This window comes from Corythoichthys intestinalis, chromosome 14 (assembly GCF_030265065.1).
Source record: "Corythoichthys intestinalis isolate RoL2023-P3 chromosome 14, ASM3026506v1, whole genome shotgun sequence".
NCBI lineage: Eukaryota > Metazoa > Chordata > Actinopteri > Syngnathiformes > Syngnathidae > Corythoichthys > Corythoichthys intestinalis.
The window spans coordinates 680,446-703,848 of NC_080408.1; the positions used below are offsets into that span (position 1 = coordinate 680,446).

The following is a 23,403-nucleotide window of genomic DNA, read 5'->3' on the forward strand; positions in this document are numbered from 1 at the left end:
TTTAGGTGCTACACATCCTCAGCAAAGGTGGGTTCAAAATAGCTACGTTTTTCGGTGCATGAGGCAAGGGACATATTCTGTTTATCCGCTCAAATAATCACTCGGAAACCACAAATACTTTGAAAATACCGCGAGTTTAAGCTCGTTGGAAGCACCACTTGAAGGCTACTTTTTGTCAATGAACTTTTCTCAATGCAGTCATGGAAATGTCCAAACTGGATTCTGCAACATCCAGCGGTGAGTCATGTCGAATATGAACAGTTTTCCACCTGATAAAATACACGGTTTGTGTATATTTTCTATTTAGTATCTGAAGATGAAAAACCTGGAGGTCGAAGATGCTGAACAAATCCACGCTGCTTTCCTTGTTTACATGAATCTCACCGAGGGTGCGTTTGGGAAACGGGGAAAAAGACATTTATTGCTCCTCCGTGTGGGAATGTACCCACTTCGATTGCTTGACATTTGCAGTCCGTCACTGGAAGGAGGTATCGTGTCTTAAAAGTGAGCCACTCAAGCTCGTATTGTTGGAGGGGAAGGAAAAAGAAGGATCTGCCACATACTCTGTTCTTCCACTACCTGCGCATCGATCTCTGAGCCACAAAAAGTGAGCAATATTTCGTTTTCCTACTTTTTTGGATTGACAACCAATTTTCGCTTCACTTCAGAGTTCGAGGTGGGATTCTTCCAGTGGAATGTAAAAAAAAAAAAAAAAAGTTCAAATTCCACGTTTGGAGTTGTAGTTATCAACATAAATGACATTTACCGTAAATTCTGCTACAGTGGTATGAAAAGGTATCTGAACCTTTTGGAATTTCTCACATTTCTGCATAAAATCACCATCAAATATGATCTGATCTTTGTCAAAATCACACTGATGAAAAAACAGTGGCTGCTTTAACTAAAACCACCCAAACATTTAAAGGTTTTCATATTTTAATGAGGATAGTATGCAAATAATGACAGAAGGGGGAAAATAAGTATGTGAACTACCATATTTAATATTTTGTGGTCCCCCTTTGGCAGCAATAACTTCAACCAGACTCTTCCTGTAGCTGCAGATCAGTCTGACACATCGATCAGGACTAATCTTGGCCAATTCATCTCTACAAAACTGCTGTAGTTCAGTCAGATTCCTGGGATGTCTGCCATGAATCTTGGTCATGCCACAGCATCTCAATGGGGTTAAAGTCTGGACTTTGACTTGGCCACTCCAGAATGTGTATTTTGTTCTTCTGAAAGCATTCTGAAGTTGATTTATTTCTGGGTTTTGGATCATTGTCTTGTTGCAGCATCCATCCTCTTTTTAGCTTCAACTGTCTGACAGACGGCCTCAGGTTTTCCTGCAAAACATCCTGATAAACTTTTGAATTCATTCAACTATTAATGTTTGCAAGTTGTCCAGGCCCAGAGGCAGCAAAACAGCCCCAAATCATGATGCGCACCTCTACCATGCTTCACGGTGGGGATGAGGTGTTGATGTTGGTGAGCTATTCCATTTTCCTCCACACATGATGATGTGTGTTACTCCCAAACAGTTCAACTTTGATTTAATCAGTCCACAAAATATTTTGCCAAAACATCTGCAGAATGTCCAAGTGGCTTTTTTCGAACATTAAACGAGCAACAATGTTTTTTTAGGCAGCAGTGGCATCCTCCGTGAAGTCCTCCCATGAACACCATTCTTGGCCATTTAGTGGATGTGTGCCATTGGACTGTGCCAGTGATTTCTGTAAGTCTTTAGCAGACACTGTAGGGTTCTTTTTTTTTTACCTCTCTGAGTATTCTGCGTTAGACTTTGGTGGATGGCCACTCCTTGGGAGAGAAGCGACAGTGCCAAACTCTCTCTATTTGTTGACAACTTTTCTGTCAATTGATGAACATCCAGACTTTTAGAGATGGGTTTGTATAATTTCACAGCTTTATACAACTCAACAATCCTTGATCGTAGGTCTTCAGACGGCTCTTTTGACCGAGTCATGATGCGCATCAGACAATGCTTCTCATCAAGACATTTCTTACCAGGTGTGCGTTTTATAGTGGGCAGGGCAGCTTTGAACCACTCATCAGTGATTGGGCACATACCTGACTTAAAATTGGTTTCCATTGCTCTTTACGTCTCCTTAGGCAGAGGGTTCTCTTCCTTATTTTCCCCCCTTATGTTACTGTTTGCATGCTATCCTCATTAAAATATGAAAACCTAGAAATGTTTGGATGGTTTTAGTTAAACCAAACACTATTTTCATCTGTGTGATTTTGACAAAGATCAGATCACATTTGATGGTGATTTTATGCAGAAATGTGAGAGATTCCAAAAGGTTCAGATACTTTTTCATACCACTGTATACAAGTGTGAGGGTCATTTCATGGCTACCAGCCCACGGCCCATGTTGGTAGGGGCCACATTCCCCTCAAAGTCAAAGCACTGACATTCAAATCAGGTCATAACTAGCTCATTTCTTATTTTAGCGCCGATAGCAGTACGCTACTGAGTAAAAAAGTACTTTTCCTCTTCCAGCATACGAGACGTTCTGGAGCGAGGCTTTCCCATGCTGCTGTGCGCCGTGGCCGCCGACTCCACGCTGGTCTACCAGAGGTTGAGCGACGGCTTGGTGACCCCTGATCCGCCGGCGGGCCCCTTCCTGGACGTGGACCGCCGGCAGCGTAGGAAGAGACGGCAGCGACGCCAAGCCGCGCTAAACAGTGACTGACAGTCTCTTCGCACTTCTTGGAGGTCAGTGCCAGTTTTAGGTGAGGTGGACTCGAAACAGTTGGGAATTTTTTTTTAATTTTATTTTTTCATAGAAAAACCAGACCAACATTGACTTGCACAGTGACACTGGTGCGACAAACTGACCCGTGCAGGGTTCCTCCGGATGCAGTGGTGATGGGGGTCAGTACGTGTGAGCGTTTTAACTCATTGTATGCCATTGGCGTCCAATCCGTTTGAAGTGGGAGGGATGGTGGCAGCGAATGAATGTAGTGGTAAACTAATGGGTAGGAGGGGGTGTCTTGGCCTGAGAAGGAACAAATAATATATTTTACCTCTTGTCTGCCAACGACGCAGTAGGGCCGAGAAAACAAAAGTGGTATTTGCCATGTGGCGTTTTTTTTGCCATGTGACATTTTTTTAAATGTGGCAATATTGGTTTTGACATGTGGCTTTTTATTTTTTGGTAGGTGGCAAAATGGATTTTGGTTAGTGGCATTTTTGTGGTAGAAAATCACAGCCACATGTTTTTCTGCCATTTAATATGAATGGAAAATTTGGACGGGCATAGATGTCAAGGGCATAGCCTGACTTGGTTGCCAGTTGAATGTCAATGCGCTGTAAAGCTAAGTGTATGGTCAAAAATCAGTTACACGTGTTTTTCTGCTATGTAATATGAATGGAAAATTTGGACGTGTATGGCCTGCAAAACTGCCATACATCCAACCAAAATCCATTTGAGCACATGGCAAAAAAATGCCTCATGTCGAAATCCATTTTGCCACATGGCAAATACCAATTTTTTTGTTCTCGCGGTCTCTCCCACGATGGCTCTAGACGTCCAATCTGTTCGAAATTAGAGGGTTGGCAGTCGGACCGTTGTCCCTTTTTGAACAAAAGAAAATACCTTTGCTTGGGCATGTTGTCTTCCGGGCTGAGGAGGTCAAAGTGCATCATTCGCTGTCGCCTTGTAAATCTGCACTGCCCCCTAGGGCCTGGCATGAATACTGCATCGTTTTCATGCGGAATTGCGACATTGTTCGATTGGAGACGGAACCATATAACTGCAAATTTGAAAATTTGAAGAGGAACAGTCTTCTCGGAGAGTCAACATGTAAACTGCCCCCAAGTCATAACTACGGTAGTTTATTTTTGAACTGAAGATTATTTTATCAATGTCAAAGCATCTGTTATTTACTAAGTGGCTGTCATGGGCGGCGATAGACGTCCAATCCGTTCGAAGTGGCAAGGATGGTGCCAAATGAACGACCCGTCTCACTTCAAATGGAACGGACGCCGATTAACGAGCCGCGCGATTGGACGTCTGTTGCTGTCATTGGTACTAAATGAGTTTTTACTGTGTGGTGCTGATGAGAAGCAACCCTGAGCCTTGTTTCACATAAATATGTTGGGGGGTGGGGGACAAACATTTAGTGTGGGCCCATAAAAGAGACCAAAGCAGTGGTGTGCGCTGATATCAAAACAATCATTTGGATTGAAAAGGACTCAAGGCAAAGGAATTCCAATTGCTGAGTAGAGTTTTGCACTTTTTAACCTTCATTTTATCAATCCATTGAGAGACTGACACCAATTGCTACAAAAATCATTGTAACATCGTTGATAGACCTCTAATCATGTGGTGTCCAATCCTAGTGTTCATGGACAACTGCGAAAAGCACATAGAGGGGGGAAAATTGCAAATTAAGGTGAAAAACGTGGATACCACTTTCCCACTTCGAACGGGTCTAATCGTGATAAACTCATTTGAAAGTGTTTTAATTGAGCTCTTAAGAGCCATGCGGTTGGACGTCTTCATCGCCAATGGCGCCCAAAGAAGGTGACGCTGTCGATTTTTTTTTTTTTCCTTTCTGTGTGGCAGCAATGCACTCCTTTGTTCTTTTTTTTTTTTTTTTTTTACACAAGTGGCGGGCGAATAGGCCAGTCATGCACGCAAGTAGCGCAGTTCGTTGTAAATGCGTGTGGTGACTTTGAGGAGAAATCCAAGCTGTGAAGACAGAGTTCCTGGTGATCTCCAAATCCCTGACATCCTTTGATGGCTTTTCAATAAAGTCAACCCGAGCCGAGTTGAGTCTTCTCATCCACTGTTTTTAGGAGGAACGAGCGAGCTAGCGACCAGTTTTGTCCTGGAGCCCTTTGAAAAGGGTGGAACATGGCCGGCCGGCTTCCTTTCTTTTCTGTCCGTGCAAGCGATGGCTGCTAGCTCAATTCTTCCTCCTCTGAGCAGTAGTCCCTGCCCTGGAAGAGGCAAAATAATAAAGAATCCTGTTATCACACTGTTAAAGCCGTGGAGCTGGGTCAAGTGACAAAACACCTAGAAAAAAATAAATCTCTGTGCCTGTTCAACTTTGTGTCGTGCTTTCATGACTTTTCCTATAACTGCTTGTAACGTTGCTGAAGCTGCTATGGAACTTGTGAAAATGACTCTAGACCTGTAGTGTCCAAACTATTCCACATAGGGCCGCAGTGGGTGCTGGATTTCATTCCTACTAAACAAGATGACACCTTTTCACCAATCTGGTATCTCACAAGTGTAATCAGTTGATTGCAGTCAGGTGCTGCTCGTTTTAGCACAAACTTCATTAGTTAAATTGTCTGTGCTCGATTGGTAGGAACAAAAACCAGGACCCACAGCGGCCCTTGAGGACAGGTTTGGACACCCATGCTCTAGACCAGGGGTGTCCAAACTTTTTGCAAAGGGGCCAGATTTGGTGCCGTAAAAATGTGGGGGGCTGACCTTGGCTGACGTTTTTTACGTACAACAATTAGGGCTGTCAAAATTATTGCGTTAATTAAATTTTTTAAATTAATCACATTAAAATATTTGACTCATTTCACGCACATGCCCCGCTCAGATTAAAATGACAGCAAAGTTTCATTTCCACTTGTTACTTGTGGTTTTTTTTTGGTATTTTTCCGCCCTCTGCTGGTGCTTGGGTGCGACTGATTTTATGGGTTTCAGGCTTCAGCACCATGATTATTATTGACATCAACAATGGCGAGCTACTAGTTTATTTTTTGATTGAAAACTTTACAAATTTTATTAAAACATAAACATAATTTAATATTTCTATAACTTGTACTAACATTTATCTTTTAAGAACTACAAGTCTTTCTATCCATGGATCGCTTTAAGAAAATGTTAATAATGTTAATGCCATCTTGTTGATTAATTGTTATAATGAACAAATACATTACTTGTGTACCGTATGTTGAATGTATATATCAGTTTTGTGTCTTATCTTTCCATTCCAACAATAATTTACAGAAAAATATGGCATATTTTATAGATGGTTTGAATTGCGATTAATTATGATTAATTTTTAAGCTGTGATTAACTCGGTTAAAAATTTTAATCGTTTGACAGCCCTAAGAACAATATATTTAAGCAAATTTTAGCCAGCCAGTCTGTGCGTCACATTTGTTGTCTTTTTTCTTTTAATAATTTCTCACAACTAGCCTTTGTGGCGTTCTCTTTCGACTCTACTACTGTGAAATAAACTAGCTTCAATTTCTCACAACGTATCTTCCCTGTAATCTTGTCGTACATTTCAGCGTGTCTTGTTTGGTAATATCGCCTCACTTTGAACTCATTAAAAACAGTGACTTTCTCTTTGCAAATGAGGCGGACACAGTTGTTGCGTATTTTAGTGAAGAAATAGTCCAATTTCCACCTATCCTTGAAGCGTTGGCCGTCACAGTCAGCTTTTTTGTTGATTGTCGCCATTTTAGACAATTGGGAGTAAATGGTCACATGGGGTAATGTTGCTTTGAGTGCTGCTGCCTTTTAGTGGGTAAATGACGAGTAGCATTTAGTGTGTAAGCTACTTCATATGCTGGTAGCTGGACTGCTGACCAATTTATTAAGTCTGTGTGTGGGTCAGACGTTATTGATTTTATGACAGAGGCTGTGGGCCGGATGAAATTTGACCATGGGCCGCATTTGGCCCCCGGGCCGGACTTTGGACATGCCTGCTCTAGACCATAAGTGTCAAACCAATTCCACAAAGGGCCAAGTGGGTGCTCGATTTTGTTCCAACCAATACGGCGCAAACAGTTTAACCAATGAATTTTCTGTTGAAACAAGCAGCACCAGACAAAGTTTAACTGATTACCCATGTAAGAGATCAGATTGGTCAAAAGGTGTCCTCTTAATTGGTTGGAAAGAAAACCTGCACCCACTTGGCCCTTTATGGAGGCAGTTTGACACCAGTGCTCTAGACATTATGACATATGAAGGATGTTTGCTTCATACGTTTCCCGAAACCAAAAATGAACAATGGATCAACTTGCGTGGACGTCCAAAAGACCAGTTTAACGCCAGCAAGGTGAAGCCATTCACTTTCATATGCAGAAAACATTTTGTTGGTGCCATGGCCCTACAGAGGACGAAAAGGTAAGCCATTTTGATATTTTCACTTCTTTTTTGGCGTGGCGTTTTGCCGTGGTGCTTGTGTCTGACAATGAATGACCAGAGAATAATTGAAATGGTGTCTGACTGCCACCGTTGTTACCTTTTCTGTTGTAAAGAAACAACTTCAGGAAGGGGGAAGTGTAAATAAATGATAGAATTAAGATTTGTTATTAATGAAAAAAAAAAGAAAAAAGTGTTCGTTGGCTGTCACCGAGTAGCATTTGTGATAAAAAAAAATAGCAATGTAAATTGCCCCCAAGAACGGTCAGAGACAACCAGAGGATATAATATATAAGAAAGACCAGGCATATGGTGGTGAAGGATAGATTGTTGCAACAGGATAATGTCATTGTCAGTGGCGTAACTCAATGCACACAGGAAAAGGTGTCGATCAGGTCGGCTCTTTTTCAGCCCTCAACACTCAAGCCATCTCTATAACTGGACATTTGTATGTTCTTTCACATCTTTACCTGTGAATTTGCCACCAGGGACTTCATTTTAGCACAGCGTTAGCTCAGTAAACATCTCGTTCGTACACTATTTCCATGCATTTTCTATTAGGGACAAAAGGGAGGTTGACCTGCCTAGCCACATTTGCTAACGTCATGAATATTAATGAGCAAAGTTGCTTGCGGTACGCCATTGCTTTAAAACTGGAGAAGTGGCTCATATTTAAAGTGGGAGCGGCGAATGAACGTTTCTTCCCCTCAGATAGGACGTCTGTTGCGCCGTCAATGGCAGCCGAGGAGTTGGTGTTCATTTTAACGATACCTTTTCAATTTTCTCATCGAGCATCCTGAAAAATTCTTGCTGGCTCTCTGAGGAATGAATGCTCCTGTGTGAAGGGAAAAAAAATCTTAGTGGGTTAGGATGGAGGGAAAAAAACAACACATCATTCTTACAGTATCTTTCCATCTTGGTTGGATCCCGTCTCGTCAAAGTGTTGACTCTTGCCAAGTAAAGCACTTTTCTCCTGCAAAAAAATTGGGGGGAAAAATGGTTCTTCACTTTGCCTATTATGACACCTCCACAAGACGGTCTGTTGCAAATACCGTGCTGTCGTGGCTGTCCGCTCCCACCTCTTCTCCACTTAGGTACTTGACTTTCTCCACTCCTTTCATCTTGTACTCATCTGGAAGAAAGAGGAGTGCATGCCCTCCTGTTAATCCACTGCAGCAACTAACAAATCCACCCGCTTCTCTTCTTGTATACACTACCGTTGAAAAGTTTGGGGTCACCCTGACAATTTTGGGTTTTCTTTCAAAAGTCACTTTTTTATTTTTTAAATGACTTTCAAAATGAATAGAAAATATATTCAAGACATTGACAAGGTTAGAAACAGTGTTGTTAATAATGGCGTTAGAATATAACGGCGTTACTAATGGCGTATTTTTTTCAGTAGTGAGTAATCTAATTAATTTTCCCATCTTGGCAACACCATTATCGTTACTGAGGCGGGAAAGGCGTGCGTTACTACGCGTTCAGATGTTGGTTGATGCGAGAAAAGTCTGAGGGAGGCGGACTCACGGAGACGAGAGAGCAGAGCAGTAGTGGGGAGGAGGCAAGGGAGTGTGACGCCGATGCAAACATGATGCTACTATGCTAGGAGGCTCCAATAATACCTGACTGTAGCCGATAGCCAACAAACTACGCCCACAATGCTGCTACTGTAGATATCACATAATATAGAACTAGATGCAAATGACTGACACGGCGGCATTAGCAACATGTATAAAGAACTAGATGCGTTAGTAAAGAGCTGCCATCTTAAAGCAGTAGACCTCTCAGAAAGGCTCTGTTGTAGAGAAACTTCTTAGCAAACCTAAGTGGTTTTATCTAAAATGCTCCTAAATTGGCAAAATCTTTCATCTTTAAATGATGAAACAGTTTTCAAACTTACACATGTCAAAAGTAGACAGAAGAGAACTAATGCAATAACGGGAGTAATTTTAACTAGTGCTGCAATGATTAATCAATTAACTAGAGTATTCGATTAGAAAAAAATATTCAAATTAAATTTTGTTGGCGTTGTAATGGTTTATTTTGAAAGTGTTTGCATTTAGTTTTATTGATGAGGGTGGATATACTGCCCTCTGGTCTGCCTCTTTTCACATGGCTGAATCCAACTGCTCCCTGTTATGACCAACGTAAGCTAAGTTTTTGTTTGAGCTAATGGTTTTTTAGTGCATTCTTAATCTAGTTTATAGGTATATTTAGCCGTTTTTTTTTTTTTTTTGTGGGTATATGTGTCTCAACCATTTAAGAGCATTGTAAAGAAAAAAAAACTTTAGTATTTTATAGCATTTAAGCTAGCGGACTTTTTCTATGTAAGTTAGCCAGTTGTTCTTTTGTTGTACATAGCCATTTAAGGCTCAGCTCAGGTATTTTACATTTTCATGTTCCTTATCCGATTACTTGATTATTCGAACTAACTAGTCCATCGATTAATCGACTACTAAAATATTCGATGAATATTCTAATTTTAACAACTTCAACGGTTGATTCCCAACATTAAATGACTTCCACACATAGCAAAGGTTACTATCTAGTTATCACAATATCCGCAATACCCCTGTGTCTAGTTAAGTTTAGGGTAAATAATTGGGCTAGGGCCAATTGTCCCAAAAAACCTTTAAACGTTGAGTGACCTGTTTTTTTTTTTTTTTTTTTTTTTGTTTTGGCCTGGGGAGTCAAGTTCAGCATTCGCTTCAATGATATCTGGCGCCATCTAGCGTCGTGAATGGGTATTGACACCGAATATAAGACGACGGCCACTTTTTCAGTCTTATTTCAATGCATAAAACACACTTATATTCAGGCCAATACGGTATTGCATGTTATTTCTTTGGAACCCCCGATACCGATGATGTCATCTTAGTGGTGTACGGGTGCTGAGCTAATTTCAATTTAGGATTTCTTTTAACTCTTGCTCAACTTGACTGACCGCCGGATAAGAGGTCTCCATTGCTGTAGCTTTTGCTGTGTTCCTCTTCACTGTTGGGCACTGCAGACACCTGCTTGGCAGAGGTGCAGCCCATCTCCTCGGCCTCACTCCGCCTCAGCCCCGAGCATCACGGTCAAGCCTGAAAGGAAAAGACAGAGTGCTCAGCGCACCTTCAAAAGAAGCGGAAGTGTGGATGGATCCAGGAACTGAACTTGGGTGAAAAGTCAACAAAACGTACTGCGCAGAAGGTGTCGTCTTTCTATTTGCTGTGTGGTATGCTGATGAGCTTTCCACCTTCCTTCCCTTGTGTTGACAGAAGGTTGGTTGATTCAAGTTGCAGTCAAGGCCAGAATACCGAGTTTTCCTAACTTTGATGCTTTCAAAATAGTGCGCCCAAAGCACTGCTTGGTTTTTAACAAGGTGACAAACAAGCTAAATTTGCTCATGATGACCATTGAAAAGGTGGACAAAATATGGATTTGTTTGTCCCTGTACAGGGTCGTTTACACGACAACGGCAACGGGAGTGGCAACGGGGGGAAAAAAAAAAACTTCATATGCGGTGGTATGAAAAAGTATCGAAACCTTTTGGAAGTTCTCACATTTCTGCATAAATTCATCAAATGTGATCTGTTCTTTGTCAAAATCACACAGATGAAAAAAACTGCTTGAAGTAAAACCACCCAAACATTTATAGGTTTTCATATTTCAATTAGGATAGTATGCAAACAATGACAGAAGGGGGAAAAATAAGAAAGTAAACCATCACATTTAGTATTTTGTGCCTCCCCCTTTGGAAGCAATAACTTCAACCAGACGCTTCTTGTAGCTGTGAATCAGGCTGGCACATTGATCTGCTGTAGTTCAGTCAGATTTCTTTAGGTCATGCCACAGCATATCAATGGGGTTCGAGTCTGGACTTTGACTTGGCCACTCCAGAACGTGTATTTTGTTCTTCTGAAACCATTCTGAAGTTTATTTACATCTGTGTTTTGGATCATTGTCTTGTTGCAGCATTCATCCTCTTTTTAGTTTCAACTGTCTGACAGGCGGCCACAGGTTTCCTGATAAAGTTTTCAATTCATTCTTCCATTAATGATTGCAAGTTGTCCAGGCCCTGAGGTCGCAAAACAGCCCCAAATCATGATGCTCCCTCCACCATGCTTCAAAGTGGGAATGAGATGTTGATGTTCCATTTTTCCTCCACACATGACATTGTGTGTTACTTCCAAACAATTCAACTTTGGTTTCATCAGTCCACAAAATATTTTGCCAAAACATCTGTGGAGTGTCCAAGTGCCTTTTTGCGTACATTAAACGAGCAACAATGTTGTAGTTTTTTTAGACAGCCGTCCTCCCATGCACACTATTCTTGGCCATATATGGGATGTGTGCACAGAGATATTGGACTTTGCCAGTGATTTCTGTAAGTCTTTAGAAGACACTAAAGGGATCTTTTTTTTTTTAACCTTTCTGAGTATTCTGCGCTGAACTCTTGCCGTCATCTTTGGTGGACGGCCACTCTTTGGTAGAGAAGCAACAGTGCCAAACTCTCTCCATTTGGAGACAACTTCTCTGACTGTCCATTGATGAACATCCAGACTTTTAGAGATGTTTTTTTCATCATTTCCCAGCTTTGTACAAATCAACAATCTTTGACTGGAGGTCTTCAGACAGCTCTTTTGACCGAGCCATGATGCACATCTGCCAATGCTTCTCATCAAGACTATTCTTACCAGGTGTGTGTTTTATAGTGGGCAGGGCAGCTTTAAACCACTCATCAGTGATCGGGCACACACCTGACTTAAATTGTTTGGTAAAAAAAATGCTTTCAATTGCTTTTTAAGTCTCCTTAGGCAGAGGGTTCACTGACCTATTTCCCCCCCCTTCTGTCATTGTTTGCATGCTATTCTCATTAAAATAATGAAAGCCTATAAACGTTTGGGTGGTTTTAGTTAAAGCGGACACTGTTTTTACATCTGTGTGATTTTGACAAAGATCACATCACATTTGATGGTGATTTTATACAGAAATATGAGAAATTCCAAAAAGGCTCAGATACTTTTTTCATACCACTGTAATGTAATAATGTGTAGAGCCTGAAAAGTAATGTCAATTACTTTGCTGAGTAACTAATTACTCTTACAATGAGGTCACTGAGTTACTAACTCAATGACTTTTTTGGGAAAAGTCATTTATAACTAACTAATTAATTTTTTGAAGTGAGATTAACAATATTGGTTGTTTGTTTTACCTCAAGCACACCGTAACGTCTGCTTGCAAACACGTCTAGGGAAACCAGTCAACAACATTTCAATTCCTGTTATTGCTTCAATGTTATTTCCTAAACAAACTTGGAGGGTGACAGACGTCCAGTCCGTGTTGACTGGGAAAGGCTCCCTCACCCTGGAGCTTTCTCATGAAGAATAATCATGAAGTATGGAGGTAGATTCGTGTCTTTATTATTCAATTTAAAAAAAAAAATAAAAAAAAAAGTTGCTTCAATCAAAGAAAAAGTCACTTCAATCAAAAAAAAAAAGTGTTTGAATGCAAAAATAAATTTGAAACAAAAAATGCATTTGAAAACTATTTTTCTTTGAATTTTTTCCATTAAGTCAAGTTTTTTTTTTTTTTTTTGATTGAAACAACTTTTTTCATTGAAGTAATGTAGTTTTGCATTTGGGCCACATTTTGGCTAGGACGTTTGTGTCTTTATTATTAAATCAAAAAATAAGTTGCTTCAAACAAAAAAATATATATTTTCTGAAAAAAAAAAAAAAATCAATCACAGAAAAAAGTTTTTGAATGTGAAAAAATATTTGAGACTCAGAAATTCCCATTTGAACACTTCATTTTTCATTGACACTCTTTTCTTTGATTTAGTGCTGCGACGATTAATCGATTAACTCGAGTATTTGATTAGAAAAAAAGATTCGAATTCAATTTTGCTGCCTCGAGTCTTCGTTTAATTAAAATGGGGTTTTTATGGTTTATTTTGAAAGTGTTTGCATTGAGTTTTATTGATTTGGGTGGCTACACTGCCCGTTAGTCTGCCTCTTTTCACGTGGCTGACTCCAGCTGGTCCATGTTAAGACCAACATAAGCGAAGTTTTTGTTTGAGCTAATGTTTTCTAATGCATTAGTATTTTAGTTTACAGGTACAGTATATTCAGCCATTTTCTGTGGGAATATGTGTCCGAACCATTTGTTAAGAACATTGTGTAAAAAAAAAAAAAAAAAAGTTTGCGTTTTACAGCATTTAAGCTAGCAGACTTTTGCTGTGTAAGTTAGCCAATTGTTCTTTTGTTGTACATAAATCCTTATTTTTTTATAACGTTTGAGGCTCAGCTCGGGTATTTTAATTTTTCATGTTGCTTATCCGATTACTCAAGTATTTGAATAACTAGTTCATCGATTAATCGACTACTAAAATAATCGATAGCTGCAGCCCTACTTTGATTGAAGTAATCCTTTTTTCGTTGGGACCATATTATGGGTAGGACATTTGTGTCTAAATCATTCAATCCCAGTTAAAGTGGCTTCAATCCAAAAGAAAAAAAAAAAATTCAATCAAAGAAAAAAATTATTTGCCAAAATAAAATTGCCCTTCCTTAAAAAACTTTGTTTTTTCCTTTGAAAATATTTTTTAGTCTTTGTAGTCACCTGTCACAATATATTTTCGCATTCAAAAACTTTTTTTATTTTTGAAGTGATTTTTCTTTTATTTGTTTGTTTTGTTTTCAAACAACTTATTTCTTAATTGAATAATAAAGACACAAATGTCCAAGCCAAATGTGGCCTAAATGCAAACCTGCATTACTTCAATAAAAAAAAGTTGTTTCAATCAAAAAAAAAAAAAAAATTCAAAGAAAATTTGTTTTCAAATGCATTTTTGCATTCAAACACATTTTTTTTTTTTTTTTAACTGATAATGTATATTTTGATTGAAGCGACTTTTTTTTTTTTTTTTTTAATAGTAGACACAAATCTACCTCCATAATGAAGCAGCAGAATCCTCATCATCAGCGCCCTCCTCAGTTTGAAGCCCAAGCATCTCGTTTTAGGAGTAACAACCACTAGCCGGGTGCCAGAGACGATACACGCTGGTGCCAGCTGCACCGCAACAATGGATCTTTTTTTCCCTTCTGGGCCTTTCAATGTGGGGCTCATTGATTAGTGCACCCACCCAAGGGTGGGGGTGGGGTTCCGTTACACATCTCAAGGATTAAACTGGCGGCTGCTCCATCCACCACAGACCCGATCTATAAAAGCCAGCCGCATCGGGCTGCGGGCCAAGGATCGATCCCTCTTGATGAGGTCGAACCAGTTGAGAGTCCAGATCATGCAGTTATCAACATCTTTTATTCTCACTACCCCTGCGGCTCGTCGGCGATTCCTGAAACTATTTCAAAATCCGCTTCGGTTGAAAAACTAACAACCCAGAGCCGAGCGAAATGCCCAAGACAGAAGTAACGCGATGAAAGCAGCCATCTCACAGCATCAAAGATGTCACACCAAGGGGGGAAAAAAGATAACATCAATATTACCTCTCGGGGGTATCCATCGCGGATGGGACAGTCGTCAGTTTTCAGCTTTTTCAAGCCAGACGGTCCGCATCTGCACCTCGCCTCGGGCAGCATCCGAAGTGGGGATGCGGTCAGTCCGTCCGTCTGTCAGCTGTCTGCTCCTCCGAACGCTGGATGCAGCCTCAACTCGATATAAATACGCAAGCCATAGCGCGAGAGAGCTAAATAATAATAATAAAAACACTTTATGACAGCCCGTCCGGGTTCTTTTCAAAGCCAATGCGCGAGACGGTCGACGCGACGGGGTTAAGAAAAAAAAAATAGCCGACGAGTGGAACTGGTAGGAGTTTCAACACGGAAGTGTTTCCTCGGCGCACTGGACATTTCCGGCCAGCTCATTTCTTCCGCATCGGCGAACTTGACAGGAGAAAACAAACTAAAATATTTGGATAAGTTGGACGTGTCGAAAAGCTTTAAAAGTTTTGGGGAGTTTCCAGCAAGGATGATTTTACTGACGATGATCGCTCGTGTGGCGGACGGGCTTCCGCTAGCAGCTTCCATGCAAGAGAATCACCAGGTTTGAATGGAAAGTGACATCAATTGTTGTTCATTTCAGTTACAACTCCTACTTGACGGCAGTCTCCAAAGCAAATTTCCTAAGGAGTTAACATACGCAAAAATAAGAATACAACAATATTGTATGATCTCGATTGTTAATCTTTTGGCGCACACACAGGTGATTCTCATGAAGCTAACCTATTTTTTAGGGATAAAGTCAAGAAAATGTGTGGAATAGTTCATTTTTAGTTGAAAGATGGTTATGTCTAAAATGTGGCCCAAATAAGGAATTTGTAGATTGATTTTAGAGTCGTAAATTCATGACTGTAATGTGTCCATGAAAAACTTTGTTTTCACCTCAATTCAGCACCATCAATATGCATTCCATTTAATTAAAAACACATTTAAAACATTATCCTTAATCAGGCTTTTTTTTTTTTTTTTTTTTTTTGATAGTGTTCTTGTCCCTACTTTCCCACGTACAAAAGCTGATCCGTACCATAATGTTTAATATGACGTTTTTAGTCATGAATAAATGAGCTATTTTACTATACATATATTCAAAATATTGATGAAAAAACAATGACTATGTCATCATAGCATTCTGCTATTTGAAGCTAACTTTGGTTAAATGTCCATCATGTCAATCACCCACCCGTTGCCGCAGCTATTTTAACTTTTTGTGATGACGACCCCGCAAGCCCTCTTGTGGCATGTTTTGGAACTATTCTCACAGCAGGTTGGGCCAGAGGCTGTCAACATAGTAGTTTAGCCTGGTCTTTTGTTGGTTTCAATATTGGGGACTTTTCAAAGTGACGATGTATAAAATAGAATTGATTTTTACCTGGTAGCTTATTGTTTACATGACTTGTATGTAAATATGCAGTAGGGCTGTCCCAAACGACAAATTTCCTCCCGATTAGTCAGCCGACTATTTTTACGATTAGTCGACTAATCAAAATTTTTTGTTACTACTTTAATGATGAATTTTTTGTTCAAGCATATTAATTCACAAAAAAAACATTTTGGAACACCTGAATTCTTTATTAACGTATGAATGAATAACGTATATACCAATAATAAATTACAAACCATGAGGTCAAACGCTGCTGGCATTAACTAGTGCAAAAAAATGTAAACGGAAACACTGTGACTTCACCTCTTTAACAGGAGTAGAAAACAATTCTTATTCTCTTCTTGTCTATATTGTTCTAAATGTTCAAATGAATTGCGTTGTCCCGAACAACCATTTTCAGAATACTTTGTGTGAGTTCAGATGCTTTTTTTGGTGTGCATTCCGCATTTTGGGGGGAGGGGAAAAAACTGTTCAACTTATAAAGTGTTCAACTTATCAATAGATAAAGTAGAGGGCACACTGAAATATTACCACAATTACTTTGAATGAAAGGCACACATACCCACAGTAACAAAAATTAAATATATAGTATTGATTTTACAGTGTAATACTTTATAATATTAAGTAACTAACATTAGTGCAGTCATGGATTACAGTAAGCAGGCCAATGCTGTTTCCATATGTATTTTTATTATATGTATATACAGGATAACATGTACTGTATATATTTTCCCCAAGTGGGAGCTTCCATGATCCTAATGAATTTAATAATTATTTTAAAAATATATAATTATATTCATTATTTTATTAAATAAAAAATGCACATAGGTACGACGCAAATAAAGGCAACTTCAATATTAAAAAAATCGTTAGAAAGTTGTATGGACTTAGAATCCGCTAGCTTGTTGTTTCTTGTCTTCGAAAATTACACCTGGGTGACGGCGCTTCAAGTGTTCGTTCATAGCCGACGTGCTACCGTGGTATGCGAGCTCAGCTTAGCAAAGAGTACACAAAGTGGCACCTTCCATATTTTCCTTGAAATAATTCCAGGCTCTGGCTATTCTGGTCCGCTTTTTTGGCTTTATGCCGCTTTCACGTGTTACCAATTCTGCCCTTTTTGGAAATTGGCGGTGTTTTCAACCCCTCGCCGTAGTGAGAAGTGAACCGGCGATTCACTTGGCTCGTTGTCGTCGGTTTGTCCGATTTCCTCCTCAGGAAGGCAGCGGCGTGCATAAAAACACCGAGCGGTGTCGGATGGCTCTTTATGGATACTTTTATTGAAAAAAAAAAAAAACGTGGGGGATGCAGCCACTCAACTCTGCGCTACCCGCGCACTTTTCCAACTCACCGATCTTGCTCCCTCTCTCTCGCTCGCTCGCCCTCTTTCTTCCTATTTGCTCGCCGGTCACATTGAAATAACAGCGCCCCCCCTTGGGGGTGCCAGTAACAACCGCTTGTATCGCGAGCGCCCCCCATTCTAAATTTTATCCGCATGTAATTTTTTAAAAACCAGTCATTACCTGTCGACAGTATGTTTTGCCCATCGACGCATTTACGTCATCGACGACGTCGACTAGTCGGGACAGCTCTAATATGCAGTTGCTCTGATGATGCCATATACCACGCCTTGCCACATTGGCTTGGCACTTCAAATGGATTGAATGTCTATGGCCGGTAGTGGTAGCCAATGCCAGGCATTGAGGTCATTTTGGGCCATTTAAGGTCATCTACCTGTTGATTTTCAGTTACTTCCTGTTGAATTTGGGGTATTTTAATGGGTCACTTCCTGTTTATTTTGTTACATAACAGGAAGTGACCTGGGAATCACCCAAATGAATAGGCAGCGACTCAAACTCAACAGTAAATGCCCTTAAATGAACAGCAAGTGGCCTGTAAATGCCTTGAAAATTGGACAGAATGACTGTGAATGCTCTGGTTTCGAATGAACGAACGTTCCCAGTTTAAATGGATCGGGCGTCGAGCACCGTCAATGCACCCTTAGAGTTAACTGAGACACTTTTATGGTGGAAGATTTTGGTAGCAACTTGTTGGTTCATTTTTGTTTTTTGTTGTTGTTTTTTCAGACTGACACCTTTTTAAAACGATATCTCAATTCTTGGCAGGAGCATATCGATAACCTTTTAGGATACAAAGTATCACAATATATCACCATTTTGACATTTTGTCACACCCCTAATCACCTTAGTCTTAACCCCTTGTACTGACACCATTTTGAAAGCTAGAAAAAGGTCACAAGCTGAAAATGTACAAGTCGACAGCGATCAAAAGGCAAGGCGAAACAGACTCCATATCACAAGTCAACAAAAGGTTCCCCAAAAAAGGCCACCAATTAGTTATTGTCTTTTTGAAAGCTCTCACGGGACGAGCTGTGGGCTGAAGAAGGGTGTGTTTGGGCGTTGTTTAGGACTATTGTCTCTTTGTGGATTGGAAAGGGGGTACTGTTGTCAGGGCAATGAGGGTTGTGGATTTTGCCAGCGCAGGGTGAGTGCTGAGAGTTCAATTCTCGGTCGCGGGTTCCTCCTTATCGGATGTTCCTTGTCAAGACAAGATGTCCCGCCGTCTGTTCTGGACTGTCCGGAAGAACTGATTGCGGGAGTTGGTGGTGCAAACGTGAGCTTGTAGGTACCTTGCCTCGTCAGCATCAATCTTGCTCAGTCAGTTGCATGACACACGCATTGGGCTTCCGTAATAAGAAGGCGTCATGTATCTCTTATGCCCTATGTCAAATATATTCTGCTCGTTTTCCTTAAACTATTAATGGTGAAGTGCTATTATTATTTTTTTTTTTATATTGCGTGTCTTGGAGTAATACAAAGTCAAACAGTAAATAAGATACTATTCCTTTCACCTTATGTGTCATTTTTATATGACTAACACGAAGCTCATTGTTTTTGTCAGTCAGGACGAGACCTCCAGCAGTACCAGAGTCAAGCCAAGCAACTGTTTCGCAAACTCAACGATCAAAGTCCAGACCGCTGCACCTTGGAAGCCAAAGACATGAGCTTTCAGTAAGCATTTTTAGACTTCAATGTGGTTTTCTTTCAATAAATTAAAAATGGGTTTAGGCCAAGAATTTTCATTGAAATGCACTTTTATTCCCATCCAAGTCAACACAAGTCATTATCTGATCAATGTCAAATCATCTGCCGTTTACTCATCGTTGACAGCACTAGACGTCCAATCCATTGGAAGCGCCTCCAATGGATTGGACATCTGATAAACTTTCTTGGCAGAAAAGAGATTTTCTTTTGCAGTTACGTCATCGCAGACGGCGTTTGCTACCTTTCCCTTTGCGAGCCATCCTTCCCCAAGAAAATGGCCTTCGCGTACCTGGAGGACCTTCACGGCGAGTTCTCCGACCAGTACGGACACAAGGTTTCCGCGGTGACCAGGCCGTACTCCTTCATCGAGTTTGGTCGATAACTTTTCCTTATGTCGCTGGGTACAAGGTGGACTTTTAAAGTATACCTTGTTGTTGTTGTTTTTTTTTGTAGACACGTACATCCAGAAAAGCAAAAAGTCGTACATTGACAGCAGGGCGAGGAGGAACTTGGGTAGTATCAATACAGAGCTACAGGATGTTCAAAGAATCATGGTGGCAAATATTGAAGAAGTTCTACAACGTGGAGAAGCATTGTCTGGTCAGTAGCTGTTTTTTTTTGTTTTGTTTTTAAGGGGCGGGACTTAGTGCTTATTTTTTGAGGCATTGTCAGCAAACAGTGGTAAAACAACTGAATGCATCTTTTGTGTTTTTCGACCAGCCCTGGACTCCAAAGCCAGCAATCTGTCCACGTTGTCGAAGAAGTACCGCAGCGACGCCAAGTACCTCAACACCCGCTCCACGTACGCCAAAGTTGCCGCCGTGGCTGTCTTTTTCCTCACGCTCATCATCTACGTGCGCTTCTGGTGGCTCTGACGGGGTTCTACCGGTTTACCGTCGTGCCTTAAATACGTTGGTCGTGACGTGAACCCTTAAACTTTCAAGGGGTTTATCACTAGTAGACGTCCAATCCATTTGAAGCGGCAGCCACTTAACGTTGATTGGCTGCCACCCTGCCGCATCAAATGGATTGGACGTCTCATGCCGTTTACTTTGGTGATGTTTCACCACGTGGAGCAAATATGTCTTCAAAACTGTGACGAAAGAATGTAAACAGAATTGTAAGTATTAAAGATGTCTGATATCTGCTAAATGTCTATTTTTCTGACAGACATATGTAGTAAATCTCATCAAGGGCGTAGGTTTGCATAGGGACGGTAGGGACATAACGCTACCAACTTTTCAGGATGCTTAAATTATCCCCACCAACTTTTACGCAACCTTATTTGCATTATATAATGATAAGCTATATCATTAGATAATAACTTCAATTGTTTAGGTAATTTAAATGGTCTTCCCATGTTGTAAGGATAGAATGAACCCTACCATCATTGAGTGAATTACTGTACTTTCAATATGTTCACTTACATTGACCCCTCTTCACTTGCTGAATGTGCTAGTCCACCCCCCAAAATGCAAGTTTGTTTGGCTCAATCAATCAACTTTGTTTGTATAGCACATTTAAAAATCCGCCAAGGAGAACAAAGTGCTTTACATAGCAAAACACAGCAAAATAAGTCAACTTTGAAAGATAAAACAAACACATAAAATAAAATAAATAAAAGACGAGGTCATAAACTGTCATTGCACATTAAAAGCTGAAGAAAAAGAAAATGTTTTAAGACGTGATTTAAAATCCGTAAGTGAGGGGGCCTGTCTAATAGTAAGTGGTAATTGGTTCCACAGCCTGGGCGCCATCACCGCAAATGCACGGTCACCCCTAAGCTTCAGCCTTGATCTTGGGACTACTAGAAGCAGGTGGTCAGCTGATCTGAGGGTTCTGGTTGGACTGTAAGGCTGAAGCAGTTCTGACAAATATGGCGGCGCAAGATTATTCAAACATTTAAAAACAAATAATAATATCTTAAAATGTATTCGGTAATGTACCGGGAGCCAGTGACGAGATGCTAAAATTGGGGTGATATGTTCACGCCTGCGGGTTCTAGTTAGGAGTCGAGCCGCAGAGTTTTGTACAAGTTGCAGACGGGCCAGTGCCGCCTGACCGACACCTGCATACAAAGAATTACCGTAATCCAGCCGAGTTGTGACAAAAGCATGAATCAATTTTTCCATATCAGAGCGTGAAACAATAGATTTCACCTTAGCAATCTGGCGAAGCTGATAAAAACAGTCCCGAACAACACAAGAAATCTGCTTCTCAAATTTAAAATCAGCATCAAATTGGACCCCTAGATTTTTGACATAATTCTTAAGAAACGGAGACAATGAACCGAGGTCAACATTCAGGGAGGCCTGGCTACTCGGTTTGAACACCATGACTTCAGACTTACTGTCATTCAAACTTAAAAAATTACATGAGAGCCACGACTTTATATCGTTGAGGCATTCAATAAGTTGACAGAAAGTGCCATTCTGCGCCAATGGAAAATAGATCTGACAGTCATCAGCATACAAATGAAATGAAACACCATGTTTTCTAAAAACAGAACCAAGAGGCAATAAATAAAGTGAAAATAAAAGAGGGCCGAGAACAGATGGCTGATGAATTCCCCCGCCTACATTCACAGACGTGTTCACTACAGGTGTAGGGGCACTATCCTATTTTTCACCCTCATACTATTTTCCTCCCGAAGCTTTTGTGGTGGTCAATAAGCACTCTTTTACATTCAGTTGGACTCTCAAAGTTATCCAAATGTGCTAAGTAAACAAGAGATTATTAATTTTTTATTTTTTTTTTTACCAGCGATGCCGAGTAGCTGTTACAGCTGTAGTAGTAGCAAATAGCTCTACCGATTTCACCAATGAGACGTCGCAAAAATAATCACATGACTCCATTACACCAATCGGACGCAAGCTTGCTGTTGTAGCGTCACGCCAGCCTGCTCAATCGTGGTCTTTAACACCGTAAAAAATGAATTATCTGAAATTGAGCGCTGCTCTCAACATGATTCGAAAGTGCGGGTTTCAGCCTCTATCCCAGTCTTTATTTGGCACTGATTGACCAAGGAAAACCTGATATATGCTCCTTTTAATTTCTAAAGCGTAATAATGAACTCTTCACTATTTAAACTAGGAACTATTTTGTCCACCAGACGGCACTCATGCTCTTTGGACGAATAATGCCTCATTTTATTCTCTCTCATTGGAATTCAATTTGTTTTTCGTATTTGGCTTAATGCGGTTATGTGTTATTGTCCAGTATCATTATAACAACGGTTCATATACCATTGTTTAAAATTAAATACGCAGTTACTCAAAATGTTACTCTTGAGTATTGTTTTCACTGTATGCTTTTTTTACTTGTACTTGAGTACATTTTTTGGATGACTTTTACTTGAGTAATATTTTGAAGTAACGCTACTCTTACTTGAGTAAAAATTTTGGCTACGCTACCCACCTCTGAGTTTAAATATTGCAGTTTAAATTTGCCTATAAAATCCAGACACTTATTCTGGATGTTTTCAAAATGTTTCTTTAGTAGGTTTTAAAAACAAAGGTTTAATCAAACGGTGTACCACCGAAACCAATACATATGCACTGCAAAATCCAAACAAACAAACAAAAATCCCATGTTTTCAGTGTAAATCTACTAGAAATAAGGGAAATTATCTGCTAGTGCTTCAAATGAATTATACTCAGATTATTGAAATAAGAAAATTACCTAGCTAAAAATAAGCTTTAAAAAAAACTTGTCAGAAATTTTCTTAATTCAAGAATAGATATTGTTCAAAGCATTATTTGAAAGCATTTTTTCTTTAGGTGAAAAATGACCATACTGTAGTAATAGTAATATTTACTTAAGGTGGAAGAATTTGATGCATTAATCTGTTAAGTAGCCTTTAACACTCAGAACAAGATGGAGAAAATGATCAATTTAAGACATTATAAATTTGCAGTGTGGAAGTAAAATACATTTGTATTGATTTATTTTGCATTAATAATTTAGCCTATCAATTAATTTGGTTCACATTAGTGAGAAGTGTAGCCCTGACCACCGTTCACCCAATCTGCTTGGTCTTATTAATGTCCCGTCTCAAGCAAAAAGTGTACATGGAGGTCATGCCGTTATATCGTCCCTACCAATATTGAGACTAAACCTACGCCCGTGCATCTCATACACAGAACACAGTTACAATCAAATTGTCAACTCGATTGATGCTCAAAGTGCTTGTGACAGCATAACAAATCTTAAATAGCATTATTATGTGAATTACAATCATATTTTGAGACAATTTGACTATATACAATTTGGCAAAGCACAGATGACGAGAAATGAGTCTTTTAGTCTGCCGTTTG

The 23,403-nt window shown here is 40.0% G+C and overlaps 3 protein-coding genes across 7 annotated transcripts; 2 read left to right on the top strand and 1 right to left on the bottom strand.

Annotated features, from left to right (window-relative positions):
• On the top strand, positions 1–4,619 carry tsen15 (TSEN15 tRNA splicing endonuclease subunit). The gene is made up of 5 exons (XM_057856898.1): positions 1–237; positions 308–389; positions 472–607; positions 2,519–2,734; positions 2,806–4,619. Exons 1-4 carry the CDS (start codon positions 193–195, stop codon positions 2,709–2,711), a joined length of 456 nt encoding a protein of 151 aa, XP_057712881.1. The 5' UTR covers positions 1–192; the 3' UTR covers positions 2,712–2,734; positions 2,806–4,619.
• On the bottom strand, positions 2,747–14,968 carry zgc:55943 (uncharacterized protein LOC406337 homolog). 2 transcript variants are annotated; one of them, XM_057856899.1, is made up of 6 exons: positions 14,633–14,964; positions 10,087–10,225; positions 8,195–8,274; positions 8,045–8,115; positions 7,914–7,977; positions 2,749–4,966 (listed from the first exon to the last, which is right to left on the bottom strand). In XM_057856899.1, exons 2-6 carry the CDS (start codon positions 10,178–10,180, stop codon positions 4,928–4,930), a joined length of 348 nt encoding a protein of 115 aa, XP_057712882.1. In that variant the 5' UTR covers positions 10,181–10,225; positions 14,633–14,964; the 3' UTR covers positions 2,749–4,927. The 2 variants fall into 2 exon arrangements, with proteins under 2 accessions (XP_057712883.1, XP_057712882.1); XM_057856900.1 differs by lacking the exon at positions 7,914–7,977 and having other exon boundaries at positions 2,747–4,966; positions 14,633–14,968.
• Positions 6,934–22,670, top strand: sec22ba (SEC22 homolog B, vesicle trafficking protein a). 4 transcript variants are annotated; one of them, XM_057856890.1, is made up of 6 exons: positions 14,960–15,188; positions 18,945–19,054; positions 19,301–19,421; positions 19,541–19,687; positions 19,808–20,018; positions 22,557–22,670. In XM_057856890.1, the coding sequence occupies exons 1-5, from the start codon at positions 15,114–15,116 to the stop codon at positions 20,012–20,014; spliced, it is 660 nt and encodes a 219-aa protein (XP_057712873.1). In that variant the 5' UTR covers positions 14,960–15,113; the 3' UTR covers positions 20,015–20,018; positions 22,557–22,670. The 4 variants fall into 4 exon arrangements, with proteins under 4 accessions (XP_057712876.1, XP_057712873.1, XP_057712872.1 ...); XM_057856893.1 differs by lacking the exons at positions 14,960–15,188; positions 22,557–22,670 and adding an exon at positions 6,934–7,124 and having other exon boundaries at positions 19,808–20,077; XM_057856889.1 differs by lacking the exon at positions 22,557–22,670 and having other exon boundaries at positions 14,961–15,188; positions 19,808–20,077.
• Positions 22,671–23,403: the final 733 nt, after the last annotated feature.